Here is a 16,624-nt window from a genome sequence, read left to right as displayed (position 1 = left end):
ACGTAAAAATCATACTCACCTTTTTTAATTTTAATACAATCTATGAGTTGACATAATGTAAACGCAAATCGCAACAAAAAAAATAAACATAAAAGACTAACAAGTGTCACATTTTTTCACTTCTCCTAATTCAGTCGTTGATGAAGGCGGGAGACGGTGACACAAAGTAAATATAAACACGGCGTAAATGCTTTGTACGAGACAGGTGCAGACTTTTTAGTCTTCATCTTCTTCTTCCCGCCCATGATTATAATTTTTTTTGTTTTCTCATAACACTGTCTGTGATATCTAATCTTAAGTTAATAAAACATCTCAGCAAAAAAAAATGAATGGAAAGGTCCGAAGATTCAAAAAGATAAAGTAAACGTTTCTATCAGAAAATATTCAGTACATTTTAATAAAGTCGGCCAGACCACTAAGAAAGCAATTGGGAACGGAAATAGCAAAAATACACCAACATGTTGCAAATTACAACAGCTTCTTTGTTACTTTGTGTGGTGAGTGAACATTTAATTAATGAATATACTTTCTTTGCAATCCTCATATAAAGATGGCAATTTGCATATCGGCGAATCAAAGGATTTGCATTCCTAATTGGGAAGATACTTTATTGTAAGAAAATTTATCGTGGAGAGGACATTAGGATGATTATTAGTTTTTATTATTATGCCACAATAGCAGTTATCGAGTCGTGGCAATGAAAATTTACCAAATATTTGTATCGTTATACTTAAAGCTAATAAAATGGTTCGGAACAGGATATTAGCTGAAGTTTAAATACATTACATTAAGATATCAACTCGAAATTCATACGATGCCGATAATCACCAAAGATCTTTTGGTGATTTTTTAAAATATAACATCCCAGAAATATCGATCCAAAACCAAAATCGCTGGGCGACCAGCTATATGCAGCGAATTCACTCATAGTAATTTTTGAATCATGGCCCCTCGGGATGACTTACGAGAACATTTGTTCCATAGGCCGAACTAAGAAAAGATCTCCATTTCTCTTTATTTTTTGCTTCGCACTTAGGAATACCGCGCCTTTTCATCTCATCATCCACTTGTTTGCGCCATCTATTCCTTGGCCTGCCAATTCTGCGTGCACGGCCAAGCGGTCTGTATTTATACGCCTTTTTAGCGGGTTCATCGTCGCTCATTCTTATGATATGGCCTAGACAACGCAATAGCTGCATCTCGATACGTTTAACAATATTGATGTCGTTGTATAGCAGATACAGCTCGTGGTTCATGCGACGTCGATATTCACCGTCAACGCAGATTGGTCCGTAGATCTTTCGAAGAATTTTTCTCTCAAACACACCAAGCACTGCCATGTCTGCTTGCGCAAGTACCCAGGCTTCGGAGCCATACATCTTCCAACTTCCACACTCGGTCCGAGCTCAATGGACGCATTGCGCGTCGACACAATCAACTTGGTCTTCTCACCGTTTACCGCCATACACACTTTAGCAGATTCTCCTTCGACCTTCATCAAGGTATCAGTTACTTCTTTTACTGATCGGCCCATGATGTCTATATCATCAGCATAAGCAAGTAACATGTGACTATTGGTGTAGATTGTGCCACTTCTTTTGACTTTTGCTTCTCGTATAACCTTTTCCAGCAGGATGTTGAAGAGATAACACGAAAGGGTGTCTCCTTGTCTGAAACCTCTTTTGGTACCAAACTCTTCGGAGAGGTTCTTTCCTATTTTAACTGAGCTAATGTAATTTTGCAAAGCCGGATGAGCTTTGCGGGGATACCAAATTCAGACATGGCTTGGAATACCTTTGAACGCAGAGGGCTTTCGAAGGCTGCTTTATAATCGACAAAAAGGTGGTAGGTGTCGATCTGCATCTCTTGGGTCTTCTCCAGGATTTGCCGAAGGTTAAATATCTGGTCAATGGTGGACTTGCCAAGTCTAAAGCCGCATTGGTATGGTCCAATTATCTCGTTGACCATAGGCTTTAGGCACAATATCCCATAGGCGCACAATATCCCTGACACGATCCTTTAGGCAATAGGGAGTAGAGTTATGCCCCTATAGTTAGAGCTTACAGTCTTATCTCCCTTCTTATGGACGGGGCACAGGATACTCAGGTTCCAATCGTCGGGTACTCGTTCTTCCTGCCAGATGGTGCTAACTAGCTGATGAATACACCTTATCAGCATGTCGTCTCCGGTTTTGAACAGCTCGGCTGGTAAGCCATCGGCTTCTGCTGCCTTATTATTATTCAGCCGATTTATTGCTGTCCTCCTCTCTCCTTTTCTCCCTGTATCTCTCGTGCGCTACGCGTTGCTACGGATTGTAAAAGTAGCCCTATATGCCGCATTTTTCTCTTCGGTGGCAGCACGACACTCCTGATCATACCATGGATTCCTTGGTGGAGGTCTCTGACATCCAAGTATGGATTTGGATTTGCGGCTGTTTGCATGGAGTATGCAATGCTTTGCCATTGCGCTGATATGTTATCGGGATGAGGAGTGCTTTGATTAAGCAATTTTATTTCTTGTTTTCTGATCTGGAGACAGCCAGGTCCCCTTATGAATATCGAGATGATTAAATCTGGTACTGCTAACTACCATGTTTTTTGCAGTTGCAAAGTCTATCAGCCCATACCATTGTCAGATGTTTCACTGTGGAGACTGAATTTCCCGACTTTTGGGCCAAAGGTATTCTCCTTTCCAATTTTTGCATTAAAATCGCCTAGTATAATTGTAATATCATGGGCAGGGCAACGGTCATAAGTTTCTTCTAAGCGCTCGTAAAACATATCTTTGGTCAGTTCGTCCTTGTCTTCAGTGGGAGCATGCGCGCAAATAAAACTGATGTTGAAGAATTTAGCTTTTATTCGAATTGCAGCAAGTCTTTCATTCACTGGGGTGAAGCTTGATACCAGATGTTTTAGCCTCAGACCAGCTACTAATCCGCAACCAAACTCATGCTTTACGTCATGGCAGCTATAATACAGTGCGTCACTTTTAGGTGTTGTTGTGACGCCTTTCCCAATCCATCGTATTTCCTGTATGGCAGTAATATCGGTCTTGTACTTTTCAAGTACATCTGCCAATGAGAAGACTGCACTTTCTCTATAAAGAGTGCGAACATTCCAGGTGCAAATTCGCAGATCACGGTCCTTAAAACGTTTGCGGGGTTGTCAACTTTAGAGGGGTTTGTTTTTCTTTTCTTTCGTTTTTTCATAGTAAGCTGTTTCTTCTAGGGGAGGGTTACTAACACGACGCCCAAACCAAAGTTTTTAACGTTCTTATGGGTGAACGTGGCACATATTAGCTCACTACCTTTAACGGGTGTTAAAGGCAGTTCCCCAGGTGACACCTCGGGGAGGTCAGTGTCCACTTGATATGAAAGAGGGACCAAGATAAATCCTGGGCTTTGCCATGTTAAAACCGGTAAGGACCGTTCCTTGGTATCTTCCATCCCCTACGTCACCCCCCTCTGGATGACACTAATATTTATTTAAAAAAACCCAAATATCGCTTTTGAAGCTTATTTTAGTAGACTTTGAATTGGCGACTAAAAATCGAAAATCCAGTTTTAATTGAAAAGTCGACTTTGGTTTTTAATTACATATCAGTAAGTCTGTACCGTTTGCAGGATTGAAACGGTTTCAGGATTACTAACATAGCAGTTATTTATGGTCTCATTACCAGAAAATATATCTGAGGGTCCACAACATTATCGTCGTTGGAAGCGAGATGCCCCACAGTCTGCTTAACAGTCACAAACGCAGCACCTTAAATCGCATATTACAGTTGTAATTACAGTACATTTGTTCCATAAGCCGAACTAAGAAAAGATCTCCATTCCTCTCTTTTTGTTGCTTTATTTTCCCAATCTGGGCTATGGAGTTTTCTGATGTTATATTTAACTTGTTCGCTCCATCGAAGCCTTGGCCTTGCAGTTCTGCGTGTGCTGCCACGCGGCCCTTATTTATACGCTTTTTGAGGATTCTGATTCTTATGACATGGCCTAGCCAACGCAGTCGTTGCATCTCGATACGTTTAACTATACTGATGTCGTTTTATAGTTGATACAGTTCGTGGTTCATAAGACGCCGACATTCAACGTCAAATCGGATTGGCATATAGATCTTCCTAAGAATTTTACCCTCGAACACACCAACACGCTGCTTTATCTGCTTGCGAAAGTAATAATGCTTCGGAAGCATACATTAGCACGAGTAGTATCAGCGTTTTGTAAAATTGTATTTTTGTTTTCCGAGATGTGGCTTTGTTGCTAATTTGGATTAAGTAAGCAGTTTAACTTAACACAATAATCTAAATTAGCATCTGTTGGCCCTTACTATTCTTCTTATCTCACAGCTGAGTCTATGACAGTACCTTCTTAAAGGTAGCAGTTACTTCTATACTGATCGGCCGATGATGTTTGTATCGGTGTATTGGTGTAAATTGTGCCATTTCTTTGTTAACGTCAAAATCCTGGGTCATAGAGGTCCTTGTTGACTTCTGGCAACACACGCACCACTCACCCATTTATACATGTGTTATGCTTTCTGTTTCGAATCATGTCGTGTGTGCTTTTCGGAATCTTCTATTTGTCACTCACTTCACTTTCTATTCAACCATTTTCAGATTCAGTCAGGTTTGCAAAACGTATACTTCTTTCGCAAATAGCGAAATTGTTAGATCCAGCCGATTTCTTGGTTTTCTCCATGTGTGATTTTAACAAACATTCTGATGCAGAGGATTTTGGCTTCTGGCATAGATTGGGATGATGCTTTATGTCATGACATAGTGTCTGATTGGCTGCTTTTCCAGACTAATTTTTCTTCCCTCAATAAAATCTGAATTCCACGCTGGATAGATTTCACTCCAGCCAGCAATATTAAATTTCATGGCATCTGTGACGCGTCGTAGAGCGCTTGTGCAGTGGCGTTGTACGTTTGCATTTCTTGCGGTGCTTCTATTTCGACGAACTTAGACCATTCAACGACTACAGTAGCTCCCTTAAAAACTCTGCCCATTCCGAGACTTGAGTTATGTGGATCAGCACTTCTTTCGGACATTATCGATATCCTTCTTCCACTTTTGAACGTTCAATCATATTCCATATTCTGTTGGACAGACTCCACAATTGTTCTTTGGTGATTGACTAAGCCACCTTGTTTATGCAAAAATTTCGTGGCGATTAGAGTTTCCAACATAATTCAATTTGTTGATTCTTCTAAGTGGCGTCGTGCCTCTTCCGAGACGAATCCTGCTGATCTGGCAAGCAGATGCGTTCTTCTGTCCGACTTAGTCGATAATCGGACATAACTCTAGAGAGAAAGTCCATTCACGCCTATTTTGCCGAATTCGAAGACGTTCTGAAAAGGTTATCTAGCCTATAGATTCATCTCTCATACGCATCCAAGGAATCGTTCCAATTCCTTCCCTCAATCTGTGTTTTGACTAGTAATGAACTAAAAGTGGAACCTCTGGATTCAAGTGTGTTAGAAAGCATTCTATTCGAACGAGCTCAATGCATTATGCGCTAAACGTTCAAGTCCTGCTTCTAGTTGTATTAGAAATAAGTATACCTTCATCGATCCAGAAGAAATAATTCATTCAAGTGGCCGCCTTTCTTCCACACCTGGATTGTCCTACAATGAGAAACAACCGATAATTCTTCCTTCCGGCTGTCATTATTCAAAGTTGTTGGTTTCATTCGTTAATTCGACCTCAGTACTGTATTGCTATGGTCAAGAATCTCATCAAGGATACTATCAATTAATGTAAAGCTTGCATTCTTTAAAGCAGCGTTGTCAGCGACAGTTGATGGCAGCCCTCCCTTAAGAAAGGGCTGAGTTCTCTCGTCCGTTCACTCGAACTGGTCTAGATTTCGCTGTTATCGGCAAAAATAGTAAAAATTAGTAGATTCTTGCAGTTTTGGAACATACCAATTGTCCACTGCATTCACATTCTGACAATGGTACATTTGTAAATGCTTCGAAGCTCCGTACTCGTAACTTCCCTCAGGTCGCTCGTTAGGGCTCACTTTGTAACTCAGCAACAAACGTGGGACTTCATTCGGCCATGTGCTCCTCACATTCACAATTACATGGTATGTGGGAGGCAGGGGTGAAAAGTTTCAAAGCCCACATCCGTAAATCCGCAGCAAATGAAAACACCAAGATTGGACGTCGGATGCTTTCCTGTAGAGAATGGAAAAGCTTGAAACAACAACCCAGAATTTTAAAGTTGACAATCTGCATTTCGTATAACCTTCTCCAGCAGAATGTTGAACAGGACACACAAAGGGCTGTCTTCTTTTCTGAAACCTCTTTTGGTATTAAAGTGTTCGGAGAGGTTCTTTCCAAATTTGACAGAGGAGTGAGTATCAGGTAATGTTATCTTTGCGGGGCTTTGCGGGGATACCAAATTCAGACATGGCTTTAAAACCTTTGAACGTAGCGTACTGTCGAATGCTGCTTTATAATCGACAAAAAAGTGGTAGGTGTCGATCTGCATCTCTTGGGTCTTCTCCAGGATTTGTCGCAGGGTAAACATTAGTGTTGGGGAATCTGGTTCGTTGAGCGGATCGATCTTTTTCATTCCGTTCACAAAAAAGATCCGGATCTTTCACTTTGTTCTTTGGCTATTTTTCGTTCAATAAAACATTTCAGTCTATAATTTTTTGTGAATATCGTTAGTTATCTGCATCAATATTCATTAGTCGTTTTATCAGTCTTTGGCCATTAGCGATCTAAATTAACGATATAAACGAATGTGCTGGACAGTGTGACCATTTTAGCCTTTTTGCAGCTAAATTTAGCATTATTTTTTTGTATTTAGCCGCAAAATTTCCATATGGCATTTAGCATTTTTCTTAGCATTTTTCCATTATAAATTTAGCATTATTTTATCCACGAAATCTGAGATATTTTAGTACTTTTTTATTTAAAAATCTTATAAATGTTGGTTGAATTGAATAGAATAGCTGTTTGAACAGCTCAAAACACCAAATTTTTCGTCTTTGCTCTGATTTAAAGGACTAAAAATGTGAATAAGCAAATAAAATAAAACAATTAAAAAACGTTAAGTTTGCCCGCGTCGAACTTGTTATACCCTCCACCACGAAACATTCAATACTGATATGGAGTAGTTATTTTTTCTTTTTGATACGAAAGTACCAATACCACTATTTTAGATGGAGAAGTTTTTTGACCACTGGGAACCCCAAATACTTAATAATTCAGTCATCTAAAAACTTGAAACCACCTGAAATCGGGCGGTACCGTTATATAGGGGCTATAGCAAAACTTGACCCTATGTACTCAATTTTCGATGGAGAAGTTTTTAACCACAGCGAATTTTAAATACCAAATGATATCCAATTTTGCCCGAAGATGTAAATAATAAAATAAAAAAAACCGATGGTGCCGTTATATGAGGCCATATGCAAAAATTGGGCATGTGTCCTTTATTTATGGTGAAGAAGTTGTTTAACCACTTTGAACCCAAATGACACCCAAAATAACTTTAATTAGCCGGTACCTTTTTATGGGACCTATTCGAAAACATGGGCTCTCTTTTTGGTGGAGAAGGTTTTTGGAACCTCAAATAGCAAATTATAGCTTATAAAATGTAAAATGTAACCGTTTTATAGGGGATATATTAAAACATGGACCGATCTAGTCCATCTTCGAAATTGACCTGACTGCAAACAAAAGACGCATCTTTTCAACAATTCAGTGCCCTATCTCAATTTTTGTGGATGCTAGAGTGATTACCACAGACGGACAGACATGCTTAGATCGACTAATAATTTTATCATGAATATATCACGAATATTGTCAAATATTTCATATTCCATTTCAGAAAAAAAGGATAAATTTTTTTCGCGCTACATCACCGATTTTTGATATGTAGGTTAAGAAAAAAATTCCCAGTATGAATCTGGTCGCGAGCCAATTTTTGGTTGTTGCGGAAATAAGTTATGGCGCTTTTATTTCGCTTTTTAAGAAAGAAAATATTATAAAAACGCTAATTATTTTAATTATCACAATTGTTACAAAAAAGTTCTCTCGAAGTGACTTCAGCGAGTAGATTGCATAATACCTGCAAAATGTTACACAGAATTCGCGGAATGTACATAAAATTGAGAAATTATTGAATATAAGTCAACTTTTTTCAAAATTAAGGCCCATTTAGTGGTCATAAAATTAACTAAAAATTTGTTGTGGATCAAAACTTCACGGCGAATCAAATGAGACTACAATCGTACATATTGGTGTTATAGTTTTGATGTTACAGCCAAAATAAGCACATATTTTGGCCAAAAAAGATTTTTTTATTTGACAAAATATTTTTTCACATGCATTATGTAGTAGAAAATATTGGAAAAATCTATAGGAATACTTCCTTCATTTTGTTTAAATCTCCCAATACAATAGACGGATTTTGCTTTATTGACATTCATATTAAAGCTTTCCCATTAGGGAAGGTAATTGGGTTGATGAGGATATATCTCAAAGCTTCTGAAATGGAAACAGAGGTCAAATAACCCATTTTAATTTATATTAATTTTAAAATACGTGTAAATCGCGTAATTATCAAAATCATTTTGTCCGCATGTGATTTTCATGTACAGCAAGACCATATCTTTTAATTTATATACATTTTACGAAATTTAATTTGAAGGCTAAGATGTAGCATTGGCAGCATCTAAGCACTAAAAAACCTATAAAATATCGCTAATTTGCGCAAAGTGAATAGAATTTTTGTCCGCATCCGATTTCAGTGTTCACCATGAAAATCTATATCGAAATATATCTATTTCAAGGCGATCAATCAAGAACCGTGGATGTAGCATCACACACTATTTTTTCGGATAAAATGAATATAGCTCCCTTATCAGTGAAGTTTTCAAATCTCTGTTTCCGCTAAAACGAAGATGCTCTACTAGTTTTTTCATTGCAGTGGAAACGAACCGTAGAAAACGTGACAAACTACGCGATATTTCCAAAAACAATTTTAGATGATTTTTCTACTTTGGAATTTCTTGTAACTCGCGTTTCAGTAGATGGATTTTAACGGGGAATGTTTTATTGGATCAGGAACGTAAAAAACTAAAATGTGCAATCAAGTACGAAGAAATCGAATGACAATTGTTAAAATCAGGCCCGAAAAATACGATTTTTAGAAAAATGTTCGCACAAAATGTTCGCATTTGGATACAGATTTCTATGAATCTGTGCAGACTACATTCACAATATACGTATCAAATAACTCAGAATCGCAAGTACTACAATCCTATATATGGTTTTTTTAAAAACCTGTTTGCGGAATGAAATTAGAAGATAATTTCAAAAAACACTGTAAATCTGGCTTCAAAATGTCAGCATCATTTAATGGTAGAAGCAGATGAAATTTTGAAAAGTACTTCACTAGTGAGATAATCCTTATTTAGTTTGCTTCTGCTTTTACTTTGACAGGAAACTCGAGAGAAGTGTGGTTTACTCACAAATCCAGAGAAAACAAAAAAAGACATGGTGGCTTCAACCCATTTTCATCAATTTTTTAACATAAATATAGCCACAGCTTCCACGCAAATTATCTTTTAAGGCCAATATTTTTTGCCACGTCCAAAAACATTTCATTTTATCCAAAAGTATTTAATTTGTATAATATACAATCACGAGTCGCGTGTTCTAAAAGGGTAAACCTTGGCTTCAGCTATGTTAAATTTTCAAAAATATTGGTGATATACGTTATGATTAGTTCAATGCGCTACTAACGGAAAAACGGACCTTGTATACCTTCTACACTGTGGTGGAGGGTATATTTTATTAAAAAACTAGCTGACCCGGTCCGCGTTGCCTGGCCCGTTTTTGAGGTCCCGGTATAAATAACTTTTTTATACAACGGATTTCTACAACCAACACACCAACTACTGATGCAGACCACAATTACCAATGTCATGTTTACCAATAATAATATCTGAAATTTCACGTTTTGGTCAAAACAGCTGTGGGGGAGGTCACCCGAGATCACTACTTCCCGTTATACTATAAGAATTTGCATTGAAAGCTGTTATTTCGATATTTTGAACAACTTTGGCTGATTTCCCAATCGATTGTTTTGGAATTTTGGTCAAGTGCCATTTCAAATTATCGGAATTTTACTGTGAAAATTGTGAAGTTGACCGCAATGTCTAACTTATTGAAGGCAGTGTTTATAGCGCTTTTAAAGACACGCGTATTAACATTAAGGGTATTATCTGCAATTATACATTTGTGAAAAAAAGAAAATTGTGGACCGCGATATTTCACTTACGCGATGACCATTCAGGGTCAGGGCAATAATTACCATAGCATTGCAAACAATTTTTAAACAATAGGTTGAAAAATATCTTCGATTTCACGTTTTGTCAAAAAAAATTTGTGTGGGAGGTACCCTGGTCACTCCACTGACCACTATAAAAAGTAGTTCAAAACCTATTCTCAGACCTACAAACTCCACATACAAAATTTCATCAAATTCGGTCCAGCCGTTTCGGAGGAGTTCAAAGCCGAACACCGTGACAGGAGAATTTTATATATACAGTATCGGCCAAAACTAAAGCACCCCCTCAGTAAATTTTTTTGAAATGATAATTTTTTTATGAAAACTAAATTATAAATTTATTTTTTATTTTTCTTTTTATTTATTTATATCTTTATAATTGAAAAATACAAAAATAAGGAGATCAGAATTTAATAAACAAAAGTTAAAATTCAAAAAACATTTTAGGTCGCAAATATAAGCGGACAAAACTAAAGCACCCCCCCATTTGAGGTACAGCAAAAACTATTGAAATCAATATTTCGTTGCTTATCCTCTATTCTGGATGACACAATCACATCTTTTAGGCATAAAGGATACTAAATTATTAATTATTGCAGGCGAAATAATCGGTTTTCGGAAAATTTAGCTTAAATCCTCAAAATACTGAAAATCGGAAGTTACCGTTATATGGGGGCTATACCCAAACGTGGACGCAGGTCCACGATTTTTGGTGGATATGTTTTGTGACCACTAAGAACCCTAAGTACCAAATTACAGCTAATTTAGTAGGAAAATGTGGCTTAAATATCCGAAATACCGAAGATCGGAAGGTACCGCTATAAGGGGGCTATACCAAAACATTAGCCGATATTGTTCATATTCATCCAAAAATGATGCTACAGCATCCACTAGTCAAATACAATACGCTTACGTTTAAAAATTAGCAAAAGAACGAATTGCAGAAGAACGACAGACGCCGGCTTATTCAGTAGACGACCAGCAAAAAAAAACCTTTCATATCGTCTAAAAATGAAGGAGCCAGACTGGCATTCGCCAAGACCCATTTGAACTGTTTTCCGATAAATCTATGTTTAATTTATAGTATTCAGATGGTAAAAGGCTTGGACCAAATGGGCAAACGTTAAATCCAAAATATTGCAAAGGCGCTGTAAAACATGGAGGTGGAAGGTTTTTGCTGGTCGTGGACTGAATAAGCCGGCGTCTACCGTTCTTTTGCAATTCGTTCTTTTGCTAATTTTTAAACCTAAGGGATTTAGTATTTGACCAGAAAATGCTGTAGCATCATTTTTGGATGAATATGAACAATATCGGCTAATGTTTTGGTATAGCCCCCTTATAGCGGTACCTTCCGATCTTCGGTATTTCGGATATTTAAGCCACATTTTCCTACTAAATTAGCTGTAATTTGGTACTTAGGGTTCTTAGTGGTCACAAAACATATCCACCAAAAATCGTGGACCTGGGTCCACGTTTGGGTATAGCCCCCATATAACGGTAACTTCCGATTTTCAGTATTTTGAGGATTTAAGTTAAATTTTCCGAAAACCAATTATTTCGCCTGCAATAATTAATAATTTAGTATCCTTTATGCCTAAAAGATGTGATTGTGTCATCCAGAATAGAGGATAAGCAACGAAATATTGATTTCAATAGTTTTTGCTGTACCTCAAATGGGGGGTGCTTTAGTTTTGTCCGCTTATATTTGCGACCTAAAATGTTTTTTGAATTTTAACTTTAGTTTATTAAATTCTGATCTCCTTATTTTTGTATTTTTCAATTATAAAGATATAAATAAATAATAAATAAAAAGAAAAATAAAAAATAAATTTATAATTTAGTTTTCATAAAAAATTATCATTTCAAAAAAATTTACTGAGGGGGTGCTTTAGTTTTGGCCGATACTGTATATAGATAACGATTTTAAATTTAGCATTATTTTTTGGCATTTTAATATTTATTTTAGCATTTTTAGCATTATTTTAATACTAATTTAGCTGCACCACTTTTTCAAATCTGGTCACACTGGTGCTGGATACGGATTAGAGATGGGCGCGTGCCTAAAAAATTGGGCACGAACACGGACCAAAATTTTTATGCACATTCACGCACAAACACGGCGTTTTTCAAGAAGGCACATTTATTTGTTTTTAAAAAAATATTCGTATGTATATTCGTTACAGAACATACAAAAACACAAAACACAGTTTTTTTCTGAGAAAACAGGGGTAAATGTCAAAAATGACTATAAAAACGCGACAAACTCGATTAGTTGCCAATGAGAGCCGTACCTCACAACATTTTTGCAGAAACGTCATCTAGTGGTATTTTTTTCTTAAAATTAATGACGAAAAGGTCATTGACGGAAGCGAGTGAGAAGGTCGAAGTGCTCTACGAAAATAATCCTCATTCGATTCGACTGAAGACATGTAATCTCAAAAATAAGCTAGAGCAACAGTGAACAAAGATATAACGCTAATTCTTGACGGCTTACAGGGTCTCTAGCTAAAACTTCATCACACCATAACGTGGAGGTTCGACTCAAGGCGGATCTGTCCTTTAGAGTTCTTAATATACTTACCAATGCCTTTCTTCCCCAAGAGGAATTTTCAGTGTCCCAGACTTTCATCTCCATTTTGTTGCACAGTGTAATTCGTGTAAATGTGGCATTGTAATTTCCTGCTTATCATATGTTCTCACTTTGTATATCAAGTAACATTGCTTTTACATTAGCTAATAAAAAATCATATTCTTAAACGACGGAAATGAAAACATCCCTATTAGATGTGTCATTGTTGGTACAAAGCGTTTAAGCAATGATTGTTTAGTTTTAGCTTTCAAATCTTTCATGAATTAAGAGTCAATGGTATCAATTGAGCAGACATTCAAAAGTTTTTTAAACCAAAGGGCAAACATGTGCATAGTAGGGTATTTTTCTGAGCTTAATGTATCGGAACACTCTTTTAATATTTTATGAAAACCCAATAGAAGTTCTAGAAATGAAAACTTTAAGTCAGATATACGATCCAACTCATTCTTTACTTACAAAATACTCTTAAACTCATTCTGGACTTGGTATATGTTCTCAAGCACAATATATGTTGAATTCCAACGTGTTCTTATATCTTGTTTTAACATTTTTGACAATTTGTTGTTTAGCTCCGAGTGTTTAAAATATCTTACAACGTTTTTTGGGCAGTCAATCATTTTTCTCAATTTGGGAAGAATATGTTTTTCAATAACATCATCCAAAGCGAATATATTGCGTTAACCCTCAGAGTAGTTTTTGTATTTGCTTCTCTTATGAACAAAACAAATGGCAAACAAACATCATCTTTTTCACTCATACTCTGGCCTCTCCATAACGGCAATAAGTACCAGACTACAAAAACGAAGCAAATAATTTTAGGAATATTTTGGTCGGTTTTATATACATCTTCGATGTTCGTGTTTAGTAAGGTATCTTGCACGACTTCTAAAGGGAGACCAAAAATTTAGCACGATCGTGTCACATAGTGCAGATCGTGTTTAGTCGTGTCGTGCAAAACCGTGTCGAACAAAAAAACAAGATCACGCACGGCCAAAAATGCATTCCGGCACGACACGCACAAACACGGCGTTTTTCGAGAAGGCACGAACACGCACTACTCACGGCACGACTCGCGCCCTCATCTAATACGGATCCGTTCGTTCTTTTCACGGAGTCGTTCCTTTGACCCGGTTCGATCATGAACGACACAACTCTAGTAAATATCTGGTCAATGGTGGACTTGCCAGGTCTAAAGCCGAATTGATATGGCCCAATTATTTTGTACTATAGGTTTTAGTCGATCGCATAATATCCCTCACACTATCTTGTAGGCAATAGGGAGGAGATTTATGCTCCTATAGTTAGAGCATACAGTCTTATATCCTCTCTTCGGGACGGGACACAGGATGCTCAGGTTCCAATCGTCGGTTTTGAACAGCTCGGCTGGTAAGCCATTTACACCTGCTCCCTTATTATTCTTTAGCCGGTTTATTGCTGACTTTACCTCATCTTGGGTGGAAAATGCTCTTTCTATATCCTGAGCACACTATCTGTATCAGTGACCAAATTACCTTGCTGGTCTCTACAGGAGGATGTGCCTGTACCAAAGCCATGAGTTTGATGTTTTACTTTTTGGTAGAACTTTCGGACTTCATTCTGGCTCCTACACATCTCGATTTTTTCTCACTCTCTCTTTTCCATTTCTCTATTTTTCCTGTGGATATTGTGACGTCAATATCCCACCGAAATTGCTGAAATTCGTTATTTAGTTCTCCAAGAGTTATAAAATATTCCAGAAGAGTATTATCAGTATAGGTCCGCGTCTTCCTATATCCCCATACAAGCGTACTTCTTGATTTTCGGTATTTTTTTAAATTTTAGCCACATTCTCTTACCGAAATATAGGAAATTTGGTATTTAGTCTTCTTTGAGTCTAAAAACTTTCCGTCAGATATTTGTCGGTATAGATCGACGTTTTGATATAGCCCCCATAGAACGGTGCCTCACATTGTTTTACCGGAATTGCTGAAATTTAGTATTAAGTCTTCTTCATACACGAAAGGAAACTAATTATTCCATTTTACTTCAATACAACTTGTGGTGGAGGGTATAACAAGTTCGGCCCGGCCGAACTTAACGCCGTTTTTACTTGTTTTATATTATTTACATCTGTTCTTTTATTTCTTTTCAGATTTCCATTAACTTCATTGTGGCAAATGGTCAATTGTTAAGTAATTCCACTATTCAAGATCCGGAAATTCAAGAAGCCTTACAATTTTCTCAATCAATTTTGAATACAGCTCAGTCGTACATTCAATATGATTTGCCCATCGAAGCCAGGCCAGAAGGTGAAGTTATTCTGGCACAGGTTAAACAAGGTCTAACTAAATGCGAAAATCTTATCGAATCGGCAGTTAACATATGGGAATATAAACAATGTGCCAGTATTTTACTACGGGATGCAATGGCTGCTCTATCGTCGTTGCAAGGCAAATATCGACCATATGCCGTTTCGTCTGCTGCACGACCATCGTTATTTTGGTAAAATTTAAAATAATTAACTTTTTCATGGAGCTTATAGTTGGATGTATGGTGTTGTATAGTTTGATTAAAATTAGTGTCCATATATGTATATAAGTTTAAACATATGCAGAAAATATAATACAACCTAATGTTTTGAAATTGTTTAGATTGTGGTTTTTAGAAATTGGATTCATTTGCTGAAAATCATTATATTTTAAACATCGATAACCCAGCCTTCAAATGTCCTAGATACTAATCCTTAGTTAAACTGTTAATATAAGATAACAATTGATTTCATAAGCATACTTACCCACTAAGGTGACCCGATGCAGATCGTTTGACGAACTATACTTATGGCTTAGCATTATGGCTAAGGAGAGCACAAACACTTTGATACGATCAACAATGTATCTCATCGAAATAATATACATGTGCATATCTTAACTACATACATTGTAATGGGTTATTCGGCTCATGTGGTTAAAGTACTTATTTAAATTCTCATGGATCAACATTTTTAATATGACCAATAAAACTTCAATACCTCACCACTAATTTAAAATTGACATAATATTATTTCAGAATATATAATTTGAGAACCAAATGACATTTCCAAAAATAAGAAAAATATTAAATGGATATTTTAATCCAACATTTTTTGGGATTCATCAATTTCTTGGAGTTACAGTTTGTCAAGTGAGAGATTAAATACTTTGGTGCCTTTTCGACATGCATCCGCATTCATTTACAACCTTTCCAAACTTCCAATCACTCACTCATACGCTCACCCAACACAGTCTCTACTCGAACAAATGTAATTCGCTTAAAAATGCACAGGGTTTTAATATGTCAAATGAAAAACGTTGTTGGGGAAAACTTTTTACATTCGAAATGTTCACACGAGCATTTTATTGTAAATGTTAAAAAAAAACTAATAAATTATTCTGCAACGTACTACTGCAGCAGCAGCAGTGGTGCAGCAAACAGTTCTTGAAAGTTGAAATTGCAATTTTTCGTTGGATTTTCTTTGGCGGCAAAAGAAAGATGCTATGCGCATTAAGCAAATTTGTCACAATATGTACATTTGTCTCAAGTTTGAAAACAGGAATAATTTATGTTGGTCTTCAATGGTATCATAAGGTTAACTAACATTCATTGCTACCACAAATGCTAAGTAAAGTAGGCAATTAACATATTTGAAAACAAGTAGGAAAGTGTCAGTCAGCTGTGCTGACGGAGATATACCCTCAGCCACTG

At 36.9% G+C, this 16,624-nt stretch overlaps 1 protein-coding gene across 1 annotated transcript; it reads left to right on the top strand.

Annotated features, from left to right (window-relative positions):
- The first annotated feature begins 377 nt into the window (after positions 1-377).
- LOC141391497 (uncharacterized) lies at positions 378-15,533 on the top strand. The gene is made up of 2 exons (XM_073964377.1): positions 378-497; positions 15,036-15,533. The coding sequence occupies exons 1-2, from the start codon at positions 459-461 to the stop codon at positions 15,387-15,389; spliced, it is 393 nt and encodes a 130-aa protein (XP_073820478.1). The 5' UTR covers positions 378-458; the 3' UTR covers positions 15,390-15,533.
- Positions 15,534-16,624: the final 1,091 nt, after the last annotated feature.

Source organism: Musca autumnalis, unplaced genomic scaffold, assembly GCF_047663935.1.
Source record: "Musca autumnalis isolate F117 unplaced genomic scaffold, ASM4766393v1 scaffold_1, whole genome shotgun sequence".
Lineage (NCBI taxonomy): Eukaryota > Metazoa > Arthropoda > Insecta > Diptera > Muscidae > Musca > Musca autumnalis.
Note: the sequence above shows the minus strand (reverse complement) of the source record. Positions and strands in the feature narration are given on the sequence as shown.

Coding starts and splice junctions, on each gene's coding strand:
- LOC141391497 (XM_073964377.1), top strand. CDS start 459: ATGTTGCAAATTACAACAGCTTCTTTGTTACTTTGTGTG. Junction 498..15,035: donor CTTCTTTGTTACTTTGTGTG/GTGAGTGAACAT, acceptor ATTTCTTTTCAG/ATTTCCATTAACTTCATTGT.